The 21045-nt window shown below is 41.5% G+C and overlaps 1 protein-coding gene across 1 annotated transcript; it reads right to left on the bottom strand.

Moving 5' to 3' along the window:
- Positions 1-12150: 12150 nt before the first annotated feature.
- LOC122435408 (14-3-3 protein theta-like) lies at positions 12151-13940 on the bottom strand. Its single transcript, XM_043459554.1, has one exon. The coding sequence runs from the start codon at positions 13923-13925 to the stop codon at positions 13188-13190; it is 738 nt and encodes a 245-aa protein (XP_043315489.1). The 5' UTR covers positions 13926-13940; the 3' UTR covers positions 12151-13187.
- Positions 13941-21045: the final 7105 nt, after the last annotated feature.

Consider the following 21045-nt stretch of genomic DNA (forward strand, 5'->3'; position numbering starts at 1 on the left):
CTAATGACCATGGAAAAATATACTTCAATCACAGATTATGTGTATGAAACTACACCAATATACAGAATCCCATGTACAATGGAAAGGAAAATGAGCACCCAGAGAAAAGAAAAGTGCATAATTCAGCTCTCAAAGGCATAAGACATAAAGTAAATAAAAGTCATAAGAATTCCATTTCTCAAGATGCAAAAAATAAATCAGAAAATATTGCAACAGGAAAATGAGAAAACAGAGTAATCAAGTACCTTGAACCAGAAAGAAAAATAAGGGTTAATATAAAAGGAGACAGGAGAAGAGCATTGGAATCGTGCTGAGAAAGTATGTAATAATCAGGCTATGGGCCACAGTCAAAAAGCCATTTTTGCTAAAGAAGTGTATGTAGTTTAGAAGCTTTCATAAAGAATAAAAGATAAACAATGGGCCTTAGCAAAATCTGAAAGGCATCCATATCAGTCACTCCCTACAGTAGCTGGACCATCCTCTTATAATTTTTCTGTCAATCTTTCAGTCATCAACATTTTTTTTCCATTCAAGCACTAGATAGTGAAGATGCAGATATATATATACAGGCAAGAATACTGGAGTGGGTAGCCACTCCCTTCTCCAGGGAATCTTCCCAATCCAGGGATCAAACCCAGGTCTCCTGCACTGCAGGCAGATTCTTTACCATCTGAGCCACCAGGGAAGCCCTTATATAGGTATAAAAAGTAAAGAAAGTGAAAGTTGCTCAGTTCAGTTCAGCTCAGTCGCTCAGTTGTGTCCAACTCTTTGCGATCCCATGGACTGCAGCACGCCAGGCTTCCCCGTTCATCACCAACTCCCGGAGTTTACTCAAACTCATGTCCATTGAGTCGGTGATGCCATGTCCAACTCTTTGCGACCCCATGGACTGTAGCCTGCCAGGCTCCTCTGTCCATGGAATTCTCCAGGCCAGAATACTGGAGTGGGTAGCTGTTCCCTCCTCCAGGGGATCTTCCCAACCAGGTCTCTCACATTGCAGACAGATTCTTTACCGTCTGAGCCAACAGGGAAGCCCATATATAGGCATATATGTGTTAAAAACTATTGTTGTTGTTGTCCAGTCTACCAATCATGTCTGACTCTTTGTGATCCCATGGACCACAGCACGCCAGGCCTTCTTGTCCCTCAGCATCTCCCAGAGTTTGGCGAAGTTCATGTCCATTGCATCAGTAATGTCATCCAGCCATCTCATCCTCTAACACCCTCTTCTCCTTCTGCCCTCAATATTTCCCAGCATCAGGGACTTTTCCAATGAGTCGGCTGTTTGCATCAGGTGACCAAAATACTGGCGTTTCAGAGTCAGTTTTTCCAATGAGTATTCAGGGTTGATATCTTTTAAGATTGACTGGTTTCATCTCCTTTCTGTCTGAGGGACTCTCAGGAGTCTTCTCCAGGACCACAGTTAAAATGTATATATCAAGATATATAGGTCTACATATCAAGGATACAGAGGTGCTTTTTCACCACCATGACTACACTTACAAACAGGATTGAAAGTCATGGCGACAGTCAAGCTGGGCCTAAGGCCTTAACGATAATCCTAGCTCTCCCTTACTCAAGCCAAATATGTATGCTGGGCCTCCAGCTGAGCCCTTTACATCTGTCTTCTCATTTAATTCTCACATTGACCTCATGGGGTGAGTATATCCTTACTCTTATTTTTCAGACAAGGAAATGGAGGTTCAAGGTGGTTGAGAAACTTGCCCTAGATTCTAGGTCTTCTATGTGGAAGAGCTGAGATTTGAAACTAGGATTGTTTGACTTGATTTCGCTGTCAAATCTGAATGAGAACCTTGTTGGGTAGAGTACTCTTTGTTGTAGGTTTTTCCCTTTCATCACTTTAAATATATCATGTCAGTCCCTTTTGGCTTGCAGAGTTTCTGCTGAAAAATCATCTGCTAACCTCATAGGGATTCCCTTGTGTATTTGTTGCCTTTACCTTGTTGCTTTTAATATTTTTCCTTTGTCTTTAATTTTTTTCTCAGTTTGATTACTATGAATGTCAGCATGTTCCTTTTTAGGTTTATCCTGCCTGGAACTCTCTGCACTTCCTGGACTTGGGTGACTGTTTCCTTTCCTATGTTAGGGAAATTTTCAGCTATTACATCTTCAATTTTTTCTCAGCTTCTTTTTTTCTCCTTCTAGGACCCCTATAATGTGAATGTTGGTGCATTTAATATTGTCCCAGAGGTCTCTTAGGCTGTCTTCATTTTTTCTAATTCTTTTTTCTTTATTCTGTTCCACAGTAGTGATTTCCACCATTCTGGCTTCCAAGTCACTTATTCATTCTTCTACCTCAGATATTACTTTATTGATTCCTTCTAGTATATTTTTCACTTCTGTTATTGTATTGTTCATCTCTGTTTGTTCTTTAGTTCTTCTAAATCTTTGTTAAACATTTCTCACATCTTCTCGATCCTTGCTTCCATTCTTTTTCCTAGATCCTGGATCATCTTCACTATCATTATTATGAATTCTTTTTCTGGAATGTTGCCTATCTCCACTTCATTTGATTATTGGTTTTTTTTTCCCCCTTGGGAGAGGGGTGGTTGTCTTGTTACTTCATCTGGGACACAATCATCTGCTTTTTAATTTCATCTAGCTTTCTGTGATTGTGGTTTTCGTTCAGCTGGCTGCAGGATTGTAGTTCTTCTAGCTTCTACTGTCTGCTCTCTGGTGAATGAGGCTCTCTATGAGGCTTGTGCAAGCTTCCTGATAAGAGGGACCAGTGGTGGGTGGATGGGCCTTGTCCCTCTGGTGGGCAGGGCCATGCTTAGGGGGAGCTCACTGTCTGCTAATGAGTGGGGCCGTGTTCCCTCTCTCTTGTTTGTTTGGGCCAAGGCAACCCAGCACTGGAGCTTATAGGTTGTTTGATAGGGCTAATGATGGCCTTCAGGAGAGCTCACACCAATGAGCAGTTCTCAGAATTGCTGTTGCCAGTGTCTGTCCTCACAGTGATTCATTGCCACCCCTCACCTCTGCAGGAAACCCTCCAACATTTGCAGGCAGGTCTGGTTCAGCTTCCTGTGGGGTCACTGCTCCTTTCCCTTGGGCCCTGGTATGATTTTGTGTGTGCCTCTGTTTGCCCCAGTTCTGTGGAAGTCCAGCAGTCAAATCCTGCTGGCCTTCAAGGTCAGATTCCTTGGGGATTCCTAGTTCCATTACCAGACCCCCCAGGCTGGGAATCTTGACATGTGGCTAAGACCCTTCAATCCAGTGGGAGAACTGCTACGGCATAATTGTTTTCCAGTTTGTAGGTTGCCCACTTGGTGGGTACGGGGTTTTATCTTATCATAATTGTGCCCCTTCTACCATTTTGTTGTGGCTTCTCATTTGTTTTTGAATGTAGGGTATCTTTTTTGGTAGGTGTCAGCATTTTTTGCTCAATGGTTGTTCAGCAATTAGTTATGATTCCAGTCTTCTCATAAGAAGGAATGAACACATGTCCTACTCCACCATCTTTAGCTAATCCATCATACTGAGTGAAGTAAGTCAGAAAGAGAAATATCATATGGCATCCCTTATATGCAGAATCTAAAAAAAATAAAATAAAAATGGTACATATGAACTGATATACAAAATAGAAACAGACTCCCTGACTTAGAGAATGAGCTTATTGTTATGGGTGGGGGAGGGATAGTTAGGAAGTTTGGGAATTGGCATATACACACTGCTGCTATATTTAAAATGGATAACCAATGAAGACCTACTGTATAACACATGGAACTCTGCTCAATATTATTTAATGACCTAAATGGGAAATGAATTTGAAAAATAACAGATACATGTATATGTATAGCTGAATCACTTTGCTGTACACCTGAAGCTATCACAATATTGTTAATCAACTCTGCTGCTGCTGGTGCTAAGTTGCTTCAATCATGTCCGACTCTGTGCGACCCCATAGACGGCAGCCCACCAGGCTCCCCCGTCCCTGGGATTCTCCAGGCAAGAACACTGGAGTGGGTTGCCATTTCCTTCTCCAACGCATGAAGGTGAAAAGTGAAAGTGAAGTCACTCAGTCGTATCCAACTCTTAGAGACCCCATGGGCTGCAGCCCACCAGGCTCATCTGTCCATGGGATTTTCCAGGCAAGAGTACTGGAGTGGGGTGCCATTGCCTTCCCCTCTTTCACCTTCATCAGGAGATTTTTTAGTTTCCCTTTACTTCCTCTTAAGTGGCAGGCTTTATCTTATTGAGCTCCAAAATCACTGCAGATGGTGACTGCAGCCATGAAATTAAAAGACGCTTGCTCCTTGGGAGAAAAGCTATGACCAACCTAGACAGCATATTAAAAAGCTAAGACATAAAAAATAAAATAAAAAGCTGAGACATTACTTTGCCGACAAAGGTCGGTCTTGTCAAAGCTATGGTTTTTCTAGTAGTCATGTATGGTTGTGAGAGCTGGACTATAAAGAAAGCTGAGTGCCAAAGAATTTATGCTTTTGAACTGTGCTATTGGAGAAGACTCTTGAAAGTCCCTTGGACTGCAAGGAGATCAAACCAGTCCATCTTAAAGGAAATCAGTCCGGAATATTCACTGGAAGGATTGATGCTGAAGCTGAAACTCCAATCCTTTGGCCACCTGATGCAAAGAGCTGACTCATTTGAAAAGACGCTGATGCTGGGAAAGATTGAAGGCGGGAGGAGAAGGGGATGACAGAGGACAAGATGGTTGGATGGCATCACCAATTCGATGGGCATGATTTTGAGCAAGCTCCAGATGATGGTGAAGGACAGGGAAGCCTGGTGTGCTGCCATCCATGGGGTCGCAAAGAGTTGGACACGATTGAGTGACTGAACAACAACATCAAACTAAAAGGCTTTTGCACATTGAGGGAAACTATCAGTAAAATGAAAAAGCCACCTATTTAATGGAGGAGATATTTGCAAATGGTATATATGACAAGGGGTTGATATCTAAAATATATAAGGAGCTAATACAAGTCCACATCAAAAAAAAAGAAAGTCTGATTAAAAAACGGGCAAAGCATCTGCATAGACATTTCTCCAAAAAGACATACAGATGGCCAACAGACACATGAAAAGATGCTCAACATCACTAATTACCAAGGAAATGCAGATTAAAAACACAATGAGATACCTCTTCACACCTGTCAGAATTGGTATTATCAAAAAGACAAGAAATAATAAATGCTGGTGAGGATGTGGAGAGAAAGGAACCCTCATGCACTGTTTGGGGGATGTAAATTGGTGTAGCCACTGTGGAAAACAGTATGGAAATTCCTCAAAAAATCAAAAATAAAACTACATATGATAGATCAGTTGTACTCTTGGGTATTTATATGAAGAAAATGAAAATGTTAATCAGAAAAGGTATGCACCATTATGTTCACTGCAGCATTATTTACAATAGCCAAGATGTGGAAGCAATATAAGTGCCCATCAATAGATGAATGGATAAAGAAGATAAGGTAAAAAATTACATATACAATGCAATTTTTCTCAGCCATAAGAAAGAATGAAAATCTTGACATTTACAACAACATAGATGAACCTAGAGGATATTATGCTAAGTGAAATAAGTCAGACAGAGAAAGACAAATACTGTTTAATTTCACTTACACGTGGAATCTGAAAAACAAAACAAATGAACAAGCTTAACAAAACAGAACAGTTATAGACACAGAGAATAAACAGATGGTTGTCAGAAGGGAGGGTGGTGGGAGTAGGAAAGAAATAGGTGAGGGAGATTAAGAAGCATAAACTTCCAGTTGCAAAACAAATGAGTCACAGGTATGAAATGTACAATGTGGGAAATACAGTCAACAACTGTGTAATATCTTTGTATGGTGACAGATGGTAACTAGACTAACTGTGATAATCATTTTGAAATGTATAGAAATATCAAATCAGTACATTGTGTACCAAGAACTAACATAGAATTATACTTCAAAAATAAACAAACTCATAGAAAAAGAGCAGTTTTGTGGCTACCAGAGGCAGGGCTTGGGGGAGGGGGTGGTGGATGAAGGCAGTCAAAAAGTATAAACTTCCAGCTATAAACAAATAAGTACCAAGGATGTAATGTACAATGTGATAAATATTACTAACACTGCTGTATGTTATATATGAAAGTGTTAAGAGAATAAATCCTAAGAGTCCTCATCATATGGAAAGTTTTTTCAATTTCTGTAATTTTTTTATCTATGAGATGATAGATGTTCACTAAACTTATTACAGAGATCATTTCATGATGTATCTAAGTCAAAGCATTGTGTTCTACACCTGAAACTTACATACTGCTGTATGTCAAGAATATATAACTCAATATAACTGGAAGAAGAATAATAACAAAGTAAAAAAAAACTCCTGCATAGTCTGAGGATGATGAAGTGTCATGAAAAAAGATATGATTTACACAATTAATACAATTTGTATACCTGAGGCCCAGAAAGAAGAAAGGTCAACATTTTGAGTACTGATTTCTGATTTATAAGGAATGTGCAATCAGAGTATAGTTTTTTAATCCATCACATTTCCAGGAATACATCCCATCATAAGAAATATCAAACTAGATCAACTTTCTACAGTTAGAAATTGTTGACATTGTTCCAAGATGTAATCACAGTTTTGCCTTGAAGAGGAAAGTTGGTGGATAACAGCCTTGACAGATGGGCTGAGGACACTGGCCTGTAGCTACCTGGGCAATTTGACATTTAATTAGAGGATTAAAACACATCTTTCTCTTTTTCCTTCACTATGAGGAACATACTGGGGAGGGAAGGGAATGGAAAGAGAAATTAGATACACAAACTATGCGGTTTAGTCTATTAGAGTAATGCTTCATTTATCCCCCAGCATTGCTGGAAATGAGCAAGTACTCAGATGTGAATTTTGCATTTAATATAACCCATTTTAAAACCAAGAACACTTTAAAAATAATTTTAATCATTTTTTATGAAATCCTGCAAAAAGGTTTACAAACTTGCCTGTTATTTAAAGAGAATGGTATTAAAAGTCCCACTTTCTGCAGTGATCTAGGTTCATCATTCTGAAATAAAATTATTGCATTGAGCAATACACAAGGCAGTAGTCAGGACCTATTTATCCCATATTCTTGATGGTCCTAAACTAGTTTCTAAGCTTTTGCATCAGTTTTGTGTAAGTTTTCTGTAACTTTCCTCCTAACTAGAACATCAGTCACACCACCTCTCATCCTGTTTGCCTCCTCAAGCACTGTCCTCTGCTTCTAAAGTGGCATAGATGGGAAAACAGAGAAACAAGCCTCATTCATTCATTCATTTACTTATTCATTAAGTACTTTGAAAGCCCAGTATGCACAAACTGGGCACCACAGAAGGGAATCAGACACTGATCCCATTCTTGAGGTGCTTCCGATACAGTGGTGAAAAACTGCTGTGTGCACATATACAATGCAAAGTAATACCTTTTGTAAGAGCAGTACAGGTAATGTGTCAAGGGCATTCTGAGAAGAGATAAATCACCTAACGGCTGGGAAATCAGAGAACACTACTTGGGAGTGGAGGCTTTTGAGCTAGGTCTCGAAAAATATTTGCCACCAAAACAAATGTAGGCATGTAGGTAATGGGGGGATCAAATAAAAAAGGAATGTTGGACTGAACTGTGGAAGTCCTTGAATAGCAGACTGAAGAATTAAGACTATTTTTGTAGCAGATAGAGAGACACTGAAGATTTTGACCAAGAGATGGCAATCAAAATGATTATTTCGACTGATTGGCACTATGATATGAACAATGGCCTTGCCATCAAAATTGAGAGTAGAGATACTAAGGAAGTGGAATCGACAGATGTCCATGAATTGTACAGAGAGAACAAGGCAGAGAGAGTAACCAAAGACAGCATTTGATACTGAGTTTTCTTCTCTTGTTTGCAAATTTCAAGGTGTGACTTCTTTATTTTCGGTTCTGTCTCCATCTCTTACAGTTCTTATGAGACAATACAGAGGTCCCCCCATCCATGGTTTTACTGTCCATGGATTCAACTTCCCATGATCAACCATAGTTCAAAAACATTAAATGCAAAATTCTAGAAATATGCAACTTAAAAGTTTGTTGCGTGCCATTCTGAGTAGCATGATAAAATCACACCCTGTCCTGCTCCTTCCCGCTTGAGACATGAATCATCCCTTTGTCCATTTATTTCTGTCCATTAGTCATATAGTAGCCATCTCAGTTATCAGATCTACTGTCATGGTATCACAATACTTGTATTCAAGTAACCCTTATTGTACTTAATAATGGCCCCAAAATGCTTTCTTTAAGTGAAAAGGTGCAAGTTCTCAATTTAATAAGCAAATACTGAATTTTCAAAATTCATTTAGCTATAACAAAAAATAGAGACGTTATTAGGTAGCAGGTTGGCAGGAGGAGGTGTGAAAAAAAGTAGATGAATGAGCTTCAATTTGAATATATTGAATTTGAGATTTTAAGGTGGACATGTGGGTGGCATTTTCTGCCCAGTAGGCAGTAGGAGCTCCTTAGAGGTATTGTGGCTGCCTAAAAGATTTTTTTTTAGCTAAGATTTTTATTTATTTATTTATATTTATTTTTTTCATTTATTTTTATTAGTTGGAGGCTAATTACTTTACAACATTGTAGTGGTTTTTGCCATACATTGACATGAATCAGCCATGGATTTACATGTGTTCCCCATCCCGATCCCCCCTCCCACCTCCCTTCCCATCCCATCCCTCTGGGTCATCCTAGTGCACCAGCCCTGAGCACTTGAGTACCGTAGAGATGATCATTGAAGTCCTGTGTGACTGTCAAGAGATAGAGTATAAAAAGAGAAGAGTGCCAAGGAGAGAAAGTTGGGGGGAAAAAATCTGTATTTAGGGGATGGGGAGGAGGAGCCAACAATGACTTCAGAGAGAGTATTGCTAACTTTTTAGAATTGTGTCCAGAGACTCTTAATCTATGAGTAAAATATGGGCACTCAATTATATGAACATTGTGACTACTCCTTCAGCCATGACAAAATCTTTTTAAAATTTATTCCTGCCATAAACATTGGGGTGCCTACTGCATAGCTCAGGGATCTCTACTCAGTGCTCTTTGGTAAGCTAAATGGGAAGGAAATCTTAAAAAAGAGGATATATATGTATGTAGAGAGCTGATTCACTTTGCTATATAGCAGAAAGTAACACAACATTGTAAAGCAACTATGAAAAGTCAAAGTGTTAGTTGCTCAGTTGGGTTCAACTCTTTGTGACTTCAAGGACTGTAGCCTGCCAGGCTCCTCTGTCCATATGATTCTCCAGGCAAGAATACTGGAGTGGGTAGCCACTCCCTTCTCCAGGGGATCTTCTCAACCTAGGGATTGAATCCAGGTCTCTTACATCTCAGGCAGACTCTTTACCGTCTGAGCCACCAGGGAAGCACAAAGCAACTATGCTCCAATGAAAATGAATTTAAAAGCTTAAATTAAATTTCTTCCTGGACCTCATGCATATTTCCACATTCGCATTATCAGGATAACCACCAGGCACTTCCTCTTTGGGGAAGGAAGAAAGGGTTGCTTTGAGTTTCCCTTGTCTGTTTCCCCAAGGCAAGCAAAGACAAGCGAGTTGTGGAGACACTGACGATGTCAGTGATGGCAATGGAGTTGGTGAAGGCAGTGACATTAGTGACAAGAACTCAGTAACAGCACAATGCTCAGTTATTCATGCATGTACACATTAATGCAACAAGCTTACATTGAGAAGCTGCTATGTGTCACTATTCCACTGACGGGGTGGAGAAATGAAGAAAACAAACAAAGCTGCCATTTAAGTCAAGGTAGACAGCTCCAAGACATAAACGTAATCAAGGGAGATAATTTCAAATAGTTGTAAGTGCCATGCAGGGTACAAAAATGACATCACTGAAAGTTACTGGGTGGTCAGAGAAGTTTTCTCAGCAGAGGGGACATTTGACATGAGATCTGAATGACACAATAGCACAAGTTAGGCACAAGATGAGTGGGAAAAGCACTCCAGTAGGAGGGTATAGCAAATTCAGAGGAAAAAGTAAGCTTGGCATATTTGAGGAACAGCAAGGCCAGTGAGGTTGAGGTGTGATGAGAATGGCAGGATATGAGGTTGCAAAGGCCTGATGATGAAGGACCTTTTGGACCAGGGGAATTCATATAGTGTCTATTTTAAGTTATAGGGATCAGTTTGAAAAGTTTTAAGCAGAGAATGATGTAAGCATGATGTAATTCAAGTTTTGTTTTTAACTAAGTTGTTCTAAGACTTTGCTGAAGGAGAACATGGCAACCCACTCCAGTATTCTTGTCTGGAGAATCCCCATGGACAGAGGAGCCTGACGGGCTACAGTCCACGAGGTCTCAAAGAGTCGGCACAACTGAACAACTAAACACAGCACAAAGACTTTGTTTTCAGATGGCAACAGGCCAGATAAGGAAACAGCCAAGAAGATCATCGGGAATCGGAAGAATAGGAAAGAGTGAAGAGAACCTAAACTGGGGTTAGAGAGTGATCTGCTTAAGGTTCAACATTCTTTTGGAAGCACTTGACCCAAAAGAAGTACATGAAGGACCAAAGGATCACATGTCTATGAAGATTCTCAAGATTAGTCCCTGAGAAGTCTCTGTCATGTGATGGTTAAGTTGACAGGAGGAAGGCACCAGCATGACTTCTGTTTGACCCTGGCCCCCCACTAGGTAGGGTGTTCCTTGAGAATAGAGATCCTATCTGATTCATTTTCAATTTTCCATTGCTTATTGTTGTTGTTCAGTCGCTCAGTCATGTCCAATTCTTTGTGACCCTGTGGACAGCAGCACACCAGGCTTCCCTGTCCTTCACCATCTCCCGGAGTTTGCTCAAATTCATGTCCATTGAGCCAGTGACGCCATCCAACCATCTCATCCTCTGTCATCCCCTTTTCCTCCTTTTGAACTGTGGTGTTGGAGAAGCCTCCTGAGAGACCCTTGGACTGCAAGGAGATCCAATCAATCAATCCTAAAGGAATTCAGTACTGAATATTCATTGGAAGGACTGATGCTAAAACTGAAACTCCAATACTTTGGCCACCTGATGCAAAGAACTGACTCATTGGAAAAGACCCTTAAGCAGAGAAAGATTGAAGGCAGGGGAGAAGGGGACAACAGAGGATGAGATGGTTGCATGTCATCACCGACTCAGTGGACTTGAGTTTGAGCAAGCTCCAAGAGTTGGTGATGGACAAGGAAGCCTGGCATGCTACAGTCCATGGGGTCACAAAGAGTTGGACACAACTGAGTGACTGAACTGAACTCTAACCCATATAAGGCCAGATTCTTCTTGAAGGGCATGAAAAGCTGAATCAACCTAGTCTCTGTTTCCCTACAAGATCAGAAGACAGGCTAGGAACTACTACCATTTCTCTGAGGAGAGTGGGAAGTGCTGCCAGGAAAATGGGTCAACTGCTGGCTCCAGGAATAAGCAGCAATTGAGATTTAGTTTTGCCTTTTGCCTTTACAGTGCTATCTATTAATTAAGTGAATTTGGAGACAGTTACGTAGCATAATATTTGATTTTGCTCTTTATAACTCATATGTTTTATGTGGCCTTGGGAACATCATATTTAATATAAAACATATTGAATTGCAGCAATGAAATGAATTTGAATATGCCACCCATCTGTTATAGTCTCATTTTTCAGTTGATTGTGTCATATGCTATTTATGTGCATATTGAGAATCCACTGGAGCCCAGAATCTATTCATTGTTCTTAAGCAATTGCAAAACTGAAGCAACTACTAAACTTTGGGCTGGTCAAGATAAGAAAAAAGTCACGGCTTCCCTGGCAGTCTAGTGATTAAGAATCCGCTTGCCAATGCAGGGGACAAGGTTTTGATCTCTGGTCTGGGAAGATTCCACATGCCACAGGGCAACTAAGCCCATGTGCCACAACTATTGAAGTCTATGCTCTAGAACTCGGGAACCACAACTACTGAGCCCAAGCTCTAGAGCCCATGTTCCACAACAAGAGAAGTCACCACAATGAGAAGCCACAACTATAGAGTAGCCCCTGCTTGCCACAACTAGAGAAAGCCAGTGCAGCAATGAAGACTCAAGGAAGTCAAAAATAAATTAATTAAGAGAATTCTAAGGGGAAAATGTCACCATTCACAAGGCCTAGGTTTTTTTTTTTTTGGTTTATAAAATGTAATTTTATTTTATGTTACTCTGCTGTTACGTAGGGCATAACATTTTCACAAGGCTTTTTTGGGACTACAGTCAATGATTAGCAACATACAATAGTGGTCCAACTCTCTAAATAACAATCACTAGACAAACTGGACACCCTCTCACATGTACACAAATCTGCATGGAAAAGTACTAATGTTTTAGACTGGAATGTGTGCTTTTTCCCCCTTTCTAATGTATTAAGAAATGACATGCACTTTAATTTGCCAAAAGCAATGCTTGTATTCTGGCAGCAACATGCTACTTCTATTACATAGTAAAGTGAATACCAGAACTACAAAGGCAGGAGGTGTGAGTGAGTTTTTATTGGGAAGGGAAGTTGTCAACTCAAACAGCAGCAAATGAAGAGTGAATAAGGAAACTCCCTGTTGTCACAGATACACAAGTCCTCCATCACATATATATGATACAGGAGGCATTTTAATCTGTGATCCCCCCCAACCCCAAAATGTCAAATGCTTTTCCATTCAATCTAATACTTCTGGATTCCTACTAAAAAGGAATACATTAAGAGGATGGAAAAGTTGCTTACTGAAAGGAAATCTCTGAAGAAGAGTAAGGGGAGGGAATGTAGAAATTAAGAAGTTATGTAGAACACTCTTTAAATTGTAATTAGCTACATTTTCCTATCTTCACAGTAATACAAGACACAGTCACTTGCAGAACTGGTTCAGATTACTTAAATACCAGATACATTTTTAGTCTTCTACATAAGTGTTTGGAAGTTACTTATGTTTGTATGAAATGAAGCTATTAATACTTTTCTACAGCAGTAACTGCACACCAGGAAGGCTAAGACAAACACAAATCAAGGAATGGAGTTTTCCCAAAGCCGCAGTGTGAAAAGACTATAAACATCTGAGTCCATACACATGAATGGGTTTCTTTGCTATAGGAAATCCAAATGGAATAAGGAATGGAGATGAGTAAAAAGGTTTCAAGGGGGAGAAAGGTGACACCCTGCATGCACTTAGTTTTCTGCCCCTTCTGCCGCATCACATTCTTCTCCTGCACTGTCTGATGTCCACAATGTGAGGTTGTCTCTCAGCAGCTGCATGATGAGGGTGCTGTCTTTGTACGAGTCTTCATTCAGTGTGTGAAGTTCTGCAATAGCCTCATCAAAAGGCGTTTTAGCCAGTGTGCAGGCCAGTTCCGGGTTATTGAGGATCTCATAGTAGAACACAGAAAAGTTAAGGGCCAGCCCCAGCCGGATGGGGTGTGTGGGTTGCATCTCTTTCTTGCTTATATGGAAAGCCTCTTGGTAAGCTCCTTGGGAATTATCTATTGTTTGCTTCCGATCATCACCACAAGCAACTTCAGCAAGGTACCGGAAGTAATCTCCCTTCATTTTCAGATAGAAGACCTTACTCTCTGGATTAGTTGCATTGGCTATGAAATACTTATCCAACAATTCCAGGACCGTGGTGCAGATGGACCTCGGCTCGGACTCCACTTTCTCCCGGTAGTCCTTGATCAGCTGCAACTTCTTGTCCGAGGTGTCGGTCTTCTGCTCGATGCTGGAGATAACCCTCCAGGCGGACCGGCGGCCCCCGACCACGTTCTTGTAGGCCACCGAGAGCAGGTTGCGCTCCTCGTTGGACAGCTCGGCGCCCTGCTCCGTCACAGCCTTCATGCAGGTGGCCATGTCGTCGTAGCGCTTGGCCTGCTCGGCCAGTTTGGCCTTCTGGATCACCTCCGTCTTCTCCATGGGGGCCGGGGGATCAGACAGAAAGGTGGAGCGCGGACCCGGGGGGCTTCACGTCTCCGCGGCCGTGGCGCAAGTCCCCAAGGCCTAGTTTTTTAGAATTATTTTTGGTGCTGTGGTAGTTGTTCTTCTTCCTATAAATACCCTTGGAGTGCCTCCCATTTTCTTCCAAACCTGAAACTTAATAAGGATTTTTATGAAATACCAGATGGGTTTTCACAGCTCTCGGGGTATAGCAGGTTAGAGATTTGCTGGTTAGACTGATATGGCCCAAACAGCAAGTCAAAACAGACTTGATAGAAGTCAGTCACTGGGATGGTGACCTTAGCTGACCTGTGGGAGACCCAACAGAGAGCAGAGGGCCCATCAGTGAGGCATTTGTGGATATATTTCTCCTCTGCAAAGGTTCTCTTGACCTGCCACCCCCACCCTGAGGCTCACATGAGATCCCAGTTCTGATGATGTAAAGGGGGTCATGAACAGAGTTGGTTGATACTCTTTCACAAATAGTCACAGGTCCCCAACAAGAGAAATCGATGGCATCAAGGCTGCGGAGAGAGCATTTAAAAGATTTGGAGAATGGAAAGGCAATGGTCTGTGTGGAAACTGCAAATAGTGTAGTAAGTACAGACAACAGAGAGATAAATAGAGAAACAGAGACAGAGAGAAGCAGACAGAGAGAAAAGTGATGAGGACAGATATGTAGGGAGGGAGCATACAGTGAAGTGCATTATAAGCAAGCATAACAGTATCGCTTTTATTCCGCAGGCAGTGGGAAGCCATTGAAAGGTGTTAAGTTAGAGGAATGATTTGTTCAGAGGCACACACCTCATAGTCTACAACAAAGACTCAAGTGTAACCCAACACTGTTGACTTCAAATGCTGTCAGCTTCACTGGTTCACAACACGTTCCTCTTCCAATCCACCTAGGGTTCATCTTCTATATATTGATACAATCCTTCTATATATTGATCTGATCTTCTCAGATCGTTGCTCAGCTCTCCCATAAAATCTGCATCTCAGACCTAACTCTCTGGTTTGGCATTAGAATCTTGCACTGTTTGGGATGGTATGTTGGACTCTGGCTATGCTAACCCTGGTCCACTGAACATCTACTGGCTCCACTTGAAGGCACCAGGAAAAATAGATTCAAAGACAGGACAACTTCCCAGAGTCTGTGTAAAGATGATGGAGGTTTTGACAAATATGTAGTACTGTTTAGCAACAGAGCAGCAAGGACTTGCAGAATTTTAGAACTCTCAAAGTGAAAATGCCATACTACAGGGTCACAAATTCAAAACTATTTCCATGTGACTCTGGAGCCAGTAGCCCTCAGACCGCACTTTGAGAAACACTGAACAGGGTGCTTGTGGGAAGGGAAGGCACTTTAGGACCCAAGAGTGCAGGGCCAAGTCACTGAGAGCCTTCAATGTCAGGTTGAATTATCTGAACCTTAGACTTTCTACTCTAGGTGATTGATGGAAAGCTGGGGGAGGCTGTGTGGACCGAGAGAGAACCACCATTAGAGAGAACTTGGGTCTGGTGGGAACACTCACCTTGTCAAAGAGGGGAGGCGGAACCAGCATGGAGTCTGGGAGCCCAGCGAGGGCACTGGTGGGAGAGTCCCAGGGAGGGAGTGGTGATGAATGAGGGCCTGGACTAGGGACAATCTCTATCCAAATGCATTCCTTCTGGACACACTCGGAAAGGAGAGAGTCACTTCCGAAAACCTGGGCCAAGAAGGAAGAAAAGAAGTTGCTCTTTCCCTGATGGCATGTGGAATTTTGCTGGTGATTTATTGGAATTCTTCCCAAAGCTGGAATTACCCAAGTAACTCACTGAGGCCACTCGAAAGGGATCTGACATGGTAGTATCCCAGTTTCTAAAATTAAAAGTGAACACCTTTGCGGAGTGCCATTATGTTGCCTACCATAGTCACTTCCCTAGTGGCTTTTATAGTAGCTCAGCTGGTAAAGAATCCCCCTGCAATGCAGGAGACCCCAATTCAATCCCTGGGTTGGGAAGATCCCCTGGAGAAGGGAAAGGCTACCCACTCCAGTATTCTGGCCTGGAGAATTCCATGGACTTTATAGTCCATAGGGTTGCAAAGAGTCGGACACGACTGAGTGGCTTTCACTTTCACTTCTTCACCACAGCCACTAGTGGGAGAAAGATGAAAGGGGGTCTTATTTTACTTCTAAGCTGAAGTGCCATGTCGGAATTAATAGTCCCGGGTGGTTGTGCAACAGCACAATCTCTGCTTCCTAGGAGCCTCTGAGAGGCTAGTAGTTTGTCACCTCCAAGATAGATTTTTCTTTCATATCCTTCACCTTGCTGCAGTCCATGTGGTTGCAAAGTGTCAGACACTACTGAGCAACTGAACTGATCCTTCACCAGCTCAGTCAACTAACACCATGTTTGAGTACTGACAGAATGTACTGTGGAGAGAGAGTCCAGTGTGGAGCTCCTTGGTAGAGTGGAAGTACAGGTCATCAAAAGAAAAAAAGCTAGTTATTGTGGGAAATTCCCAACAAGTACAGAAGTAGAGAGAACAATGTAACGATTATGCAGGTACTGATCACCCAGCCACAACAATGATCAATGTCTGTGCCAAACTTGCTTAACCTCTATCCTCAACTCACTTCTTTTTTTTTTTATTAAAAATTTTATTACATTTTCCACATCTTTAAAGTATTTTTGTAAACATGATTTTAATAAATGCATAATATTTTATGAAATAGATACATCACAATTTGCTTAACTATTTCCCTACTCAACTCACTTCTTGACCCTCTCTCTTTTTCCCTTGAATTATTTTGAAGCCAACCCCAAAGCATCATATCATTTCATCTGGAAATATTTCAGTTTGCATTTTTAACAGATGAGTCTCTGCCCTACATTTTGTGAGGCCTGACTTTACCATCAACCACTTGTACTGTTTTAGACAAGAGGCACCCCCTTAAAGCCTCAGTTGCACTTTTCTATAAAATGAACACTTGGAACTAGATGAGTCTGAAATTTCCACAAGTTTCCCCCCACCCCAGGAGTCCAGAGTTCAAAGTTATTATTTTTCTTATTTTAAAGTTTGTAATATAGTTTTCATTATTAAATATAAAAGAGATTAAATATAAATATATTGGAAGAATATCTTTCTATATTTGAAAAGGGAGACTTCATACATGCATGTACCATGACATATGCCTAAAGTTACAGATGAGTCTTTTCTGTTTTGAAACTTCTTGTAGAGAAATAGATTTGAACACTTTAAGTCATAGAGAATAGTAATAGGTCAATGCTGTATACTCTGCCTTTCTAAAATCGAGTGAGAAATAATTCCTATGGTAAAGGGTCAAATATTTTAAGTTAAAACTTTAAAGAAAAAAATCCGTTATTTAAATGATTTGACTTCAAGAATCATTCTTTAGATGGAATGAAACAAGCTAAAAAACTAGCTGAAGTGAGCCCGTTTTATGTAGGTAACACTTCACTTAATCTTTGATCCAATAACCTCAACTTTTCAGAACAAGGTCAAGAAAAAACAAATAAGTAGAAAGGAAAATATTTTCCAACCTCCTCCATCTTTCAAAATCAAATATCTATCAGTCATGAAAATGCATGCTGCACAATTCACACATGGAGATGTATTTTCCTTCCAGGAGTGCTGCAGAGGCTGTGGGTAATGGCTTGGCTTTCTCCATTTTGTCCACAGACCCCAAAAGTGGACCCAGTATCCCAGGCTGTGGAATTAACTCAAAACCCAGGAATAATCTACTTGGGGACCACTCAGAAGCCTACTCGAGAGGCTACATGGCAAGGCCCCAAACACCAGCTGAAGGGCTGACAGAAGGCAAATTAATCACACACACACATTTGATCCCTTGACTTTAGCTGGGTTACTGTTCTGCACTACTGGCTCCTGTAGTTAGCAGAACTACTGTGAAGGGCTCATTTACCCATCACTAGGGAAGGTTCGGTTAATCAGCTCAAGAAGAATCTTCCTTTCCATGGGTCTGGACGTGAGAGGAAGCTCTGAGGATCCGAGCGTTTGTAGAATGGAAGTGAAGGCTTATCTGGAGCCAGAGATACATATCTGAAGAGCAGATCACAGTGAAATTTCAGAGAAGAACCGACTGATGAGCCCACTATACCTGATGGCTGCCTAACCTGAATCTGCCCTAGGTGGCAAAGCCAAGTATTTTGGTCCATCATCTGTCCCCCAGCAGACAACCCTAAGGAAAGGGTCAAAGAGGTTGGGCACCTTCATAAACTCTTCCGGAAAGAGAATCAGGGACAAAGTGCTAGAGTTAGGATCAGACACCTGCCTTCCATGAATTCCACTGTTTCTCAGTTCTTCAATTGGTGTCTGCATTATTTTCTCTATTTCAGCCTCCTTCTCTGCAAAACACCTAGATTCCCTCAAATAACCATCAGTCAGGATGGTGAGAGAGATCAGTCCATTGCTGAGACACTGGCAATGGATTGGATCATTTCTCAGTCAAAGTCCAGGCGCCTTAGAGTCAGACACCAGGAAACTCAGGCTTGACTCTCTCAGAAGGTCAGGGACTAGCCCCAGATGGTAGAAGAGGAGTCTTGTACAGGACAGCATAGGGCGTGAGGCCAGGTGGGAAAGTCCACTGGAGTCAGTTTCAGGAAGCCCTCTGTGCCAAGTTAAGAGACATATATCATTCTCTCGGCAATGAAGAACCATTAAAAGTTATCCTTGGGAAGTAGATCAAGTGGCCTGCGCCAGGTGGATGGGGGAGGGGCCAAGAATGGAGAAGGGTAGCCCAGTTCTGAGGCCACTGCAGCAGATGGGCCACAAACACATCACTAAAGAGTGTCAAGACTCATTATTCAAATAAACCCCCATCGCCCCCGGAAAATTCTTTGTAAATCCACTTGGGAAGTGCCACTGGAGTGTAACTTTGAAGGTTAAGAAAAGAATTCATCTATTTGGAAGGACAGCAACAAGTGTGAAGAATTCTGTACCTAAACCAAACAGAAATATTGGAACAAGATATGGATGAACCATTTGCTTTCATAGGATATTCATTACTAGGAAACAGAACAAGGCAGAGGTTGCCTTACTGAGATGCGAACAGTGCAATGGCCCACCCGCCTCATTTCCCTTTCCACCGCATAGCTCTTAAGGAATTCCAGAGTCTATTATCAGCACGATTTAAAGGCTAATGAAGAAACAATCTTTTTGTAAAGCAACAAAGAACAGAGTTTGAAAGCAGGTCCAGGAGAATGCAAGAGGAAACACTTGGTTCAGTGAAAGGCAAACTTTCCTATGGACATGCAGTTTTTTTTTTTAATACCATACGTTGCTGCGCAACCTCTAAAGCCTGTGCTTTCAATGCCTGTTTGGTGGGCAGCACTTGGCTAAATGCACCAAGTGTGGTTAACTGGGGTGATTTAACGGAAAAAAAATTCTAAGAGAAAAATGAAACTCAAAGCAGGAGAGTTCAGAGCAGTTTTGCTATGTATTTTCTAGACTTTCCAAAGGATGCTGAGGTTACTCTAAAATGGAACGCGCTCATTTGTTTAAAACCTGCTGGATGAAGGTACTATGGGAAGTATTCAAGGGAATTGCTTTATAGAGGAAAAGAGAAGGAGCCAAATCCAGACAGCCCTCCCAAAAGTGTGATGTTCGTGTCATTTAAAATAGATATTTCATCGGGTGACAAAGTGATGTCAATTAGGCAAGTGGAAGAAAGAGAGAACACTTGGAATCCTGCCTGTGATTCTTACAAACTCTTGTGGCATTGGACATTTCATAATTCTGAATTTTGATAATATTCCTTGTCTACAGAACAGGATGATTAACAGGCTCCCTTGATATAATGTAGGGGAACACACTTTGCTTATGCTAAGGTTTTGATAAATATGAACTGTCATTTTCTTTCTCCCCTACAAAACTCTGAGTGGCTTGCATCTTATTCATATTTTTTTAGATTGCCAGCACCAATAATTAGTCTGATGTTTGTTTAGTCATTCAACAAACATTTAATTAGCCACCAGCACCTAACAAGTACTAAATCAGATGGGAAAGAAATGGTAGTGCTTTGTTTATATATTATATCTCAGGCACTTCATAACTGCTTGTTAAATAAGAGGATGAAAGAGTTTATTTTTTCTGTAGAACGATTAACCTGGAGCTATAGAATGTGGAATCCCTGCTGCCCTTCTTGGTGCTGCCTCTTATATCCTAGCAAGTCTGGCCTCTCTCTCATAGTCTTCCTCTCCTTTCTAAATGTCACTGTCATCTTGACTGACCTTGTCATCTATGATGATGATCCACCCAGCACCCAGGCCCCAGCTTCCTGACCTCCTTATCTGCAGTCCTGCATTCACTCCATCACAGCCGTGATGACTCTGGAAGTTATCATCACATATCTATTCCATCTTTGGAAGCAAATTCATATGGCTTACTACCTGACCTCCCTTGCTTTCAGCTTGCTAATTTATTTATTTCCAGAATGTTGGTTATTCAACTATCTTAGTACTTCCAAGCAATGATGCTTCAGTTTTCTTATCTACTGGCTCTCTCTTATCATCTTCACTTCCCCCTTCCCCAATTTAGCCCACACACACTCCATCACATCATTCAATACTGTTCTCAGTCCAGGGCAAACAGAGTCTTGTTCTGGCTTCATGCCCCAAGAAGCTACATGCTTTGGAATACTTTCATGATGTTTTCTAATTCTCCCTTCAGTGTCTGGGATCAGCCAAGGCCAGCAAGCCTATCTAGACAGAGCACCCTGAACCTAAACCTGAGCCTAAACCTAAACTGTCATGGGCCTCAATCCTCGTTAATTCTTCTAAGAGCATTCTTCGACCCTATATCCCACTCATGAGGCAGACCAAATGCCGCAAGAAGTTCAGAGTATCAGGCTTACAGGGTTTTCCTAGGGTCCTCAGGCTGGGCCTTGGTTATAGGAGGGAGGCCTGGTGAGAAGATGCCTCCCCCTAAATGAGCATTGAGCAAGACAGAGTAGCCATAATGGTGCTGACATGCTGATTTGTCTGATAATCATTCACGATGGACATAGGATAAGTTCAGGCTTCCGGGCTCCTGATGAGCCACCACTGATGCGGCCTCTGCAGTGTATGTACATTC

Source organism: Cervus canadensis, chromosome X, assembly GCF_019320065.1.
Source record: "Cervus canadensis isolate Bull #8, Minnesota chromosome X, ASM1932006v1, whole genome shotgun sequence".
Lineage (NCBI taxonomy): Eukaryota > Metazoa > Chordata > Mammalia > Artiodactyla > Cervidae > Cervus > Cervus canadensis.

What these genes read in the sequence shown, in the direction of transcription:
- LOC122435408 (XM_043459554.1), bottom strand. Translation starts at nt 13,925, where the DNA reads ATGGAGAAGACGGAGGTGATCCAGAAGGCCAAACTGGCCGAGCAGGCC.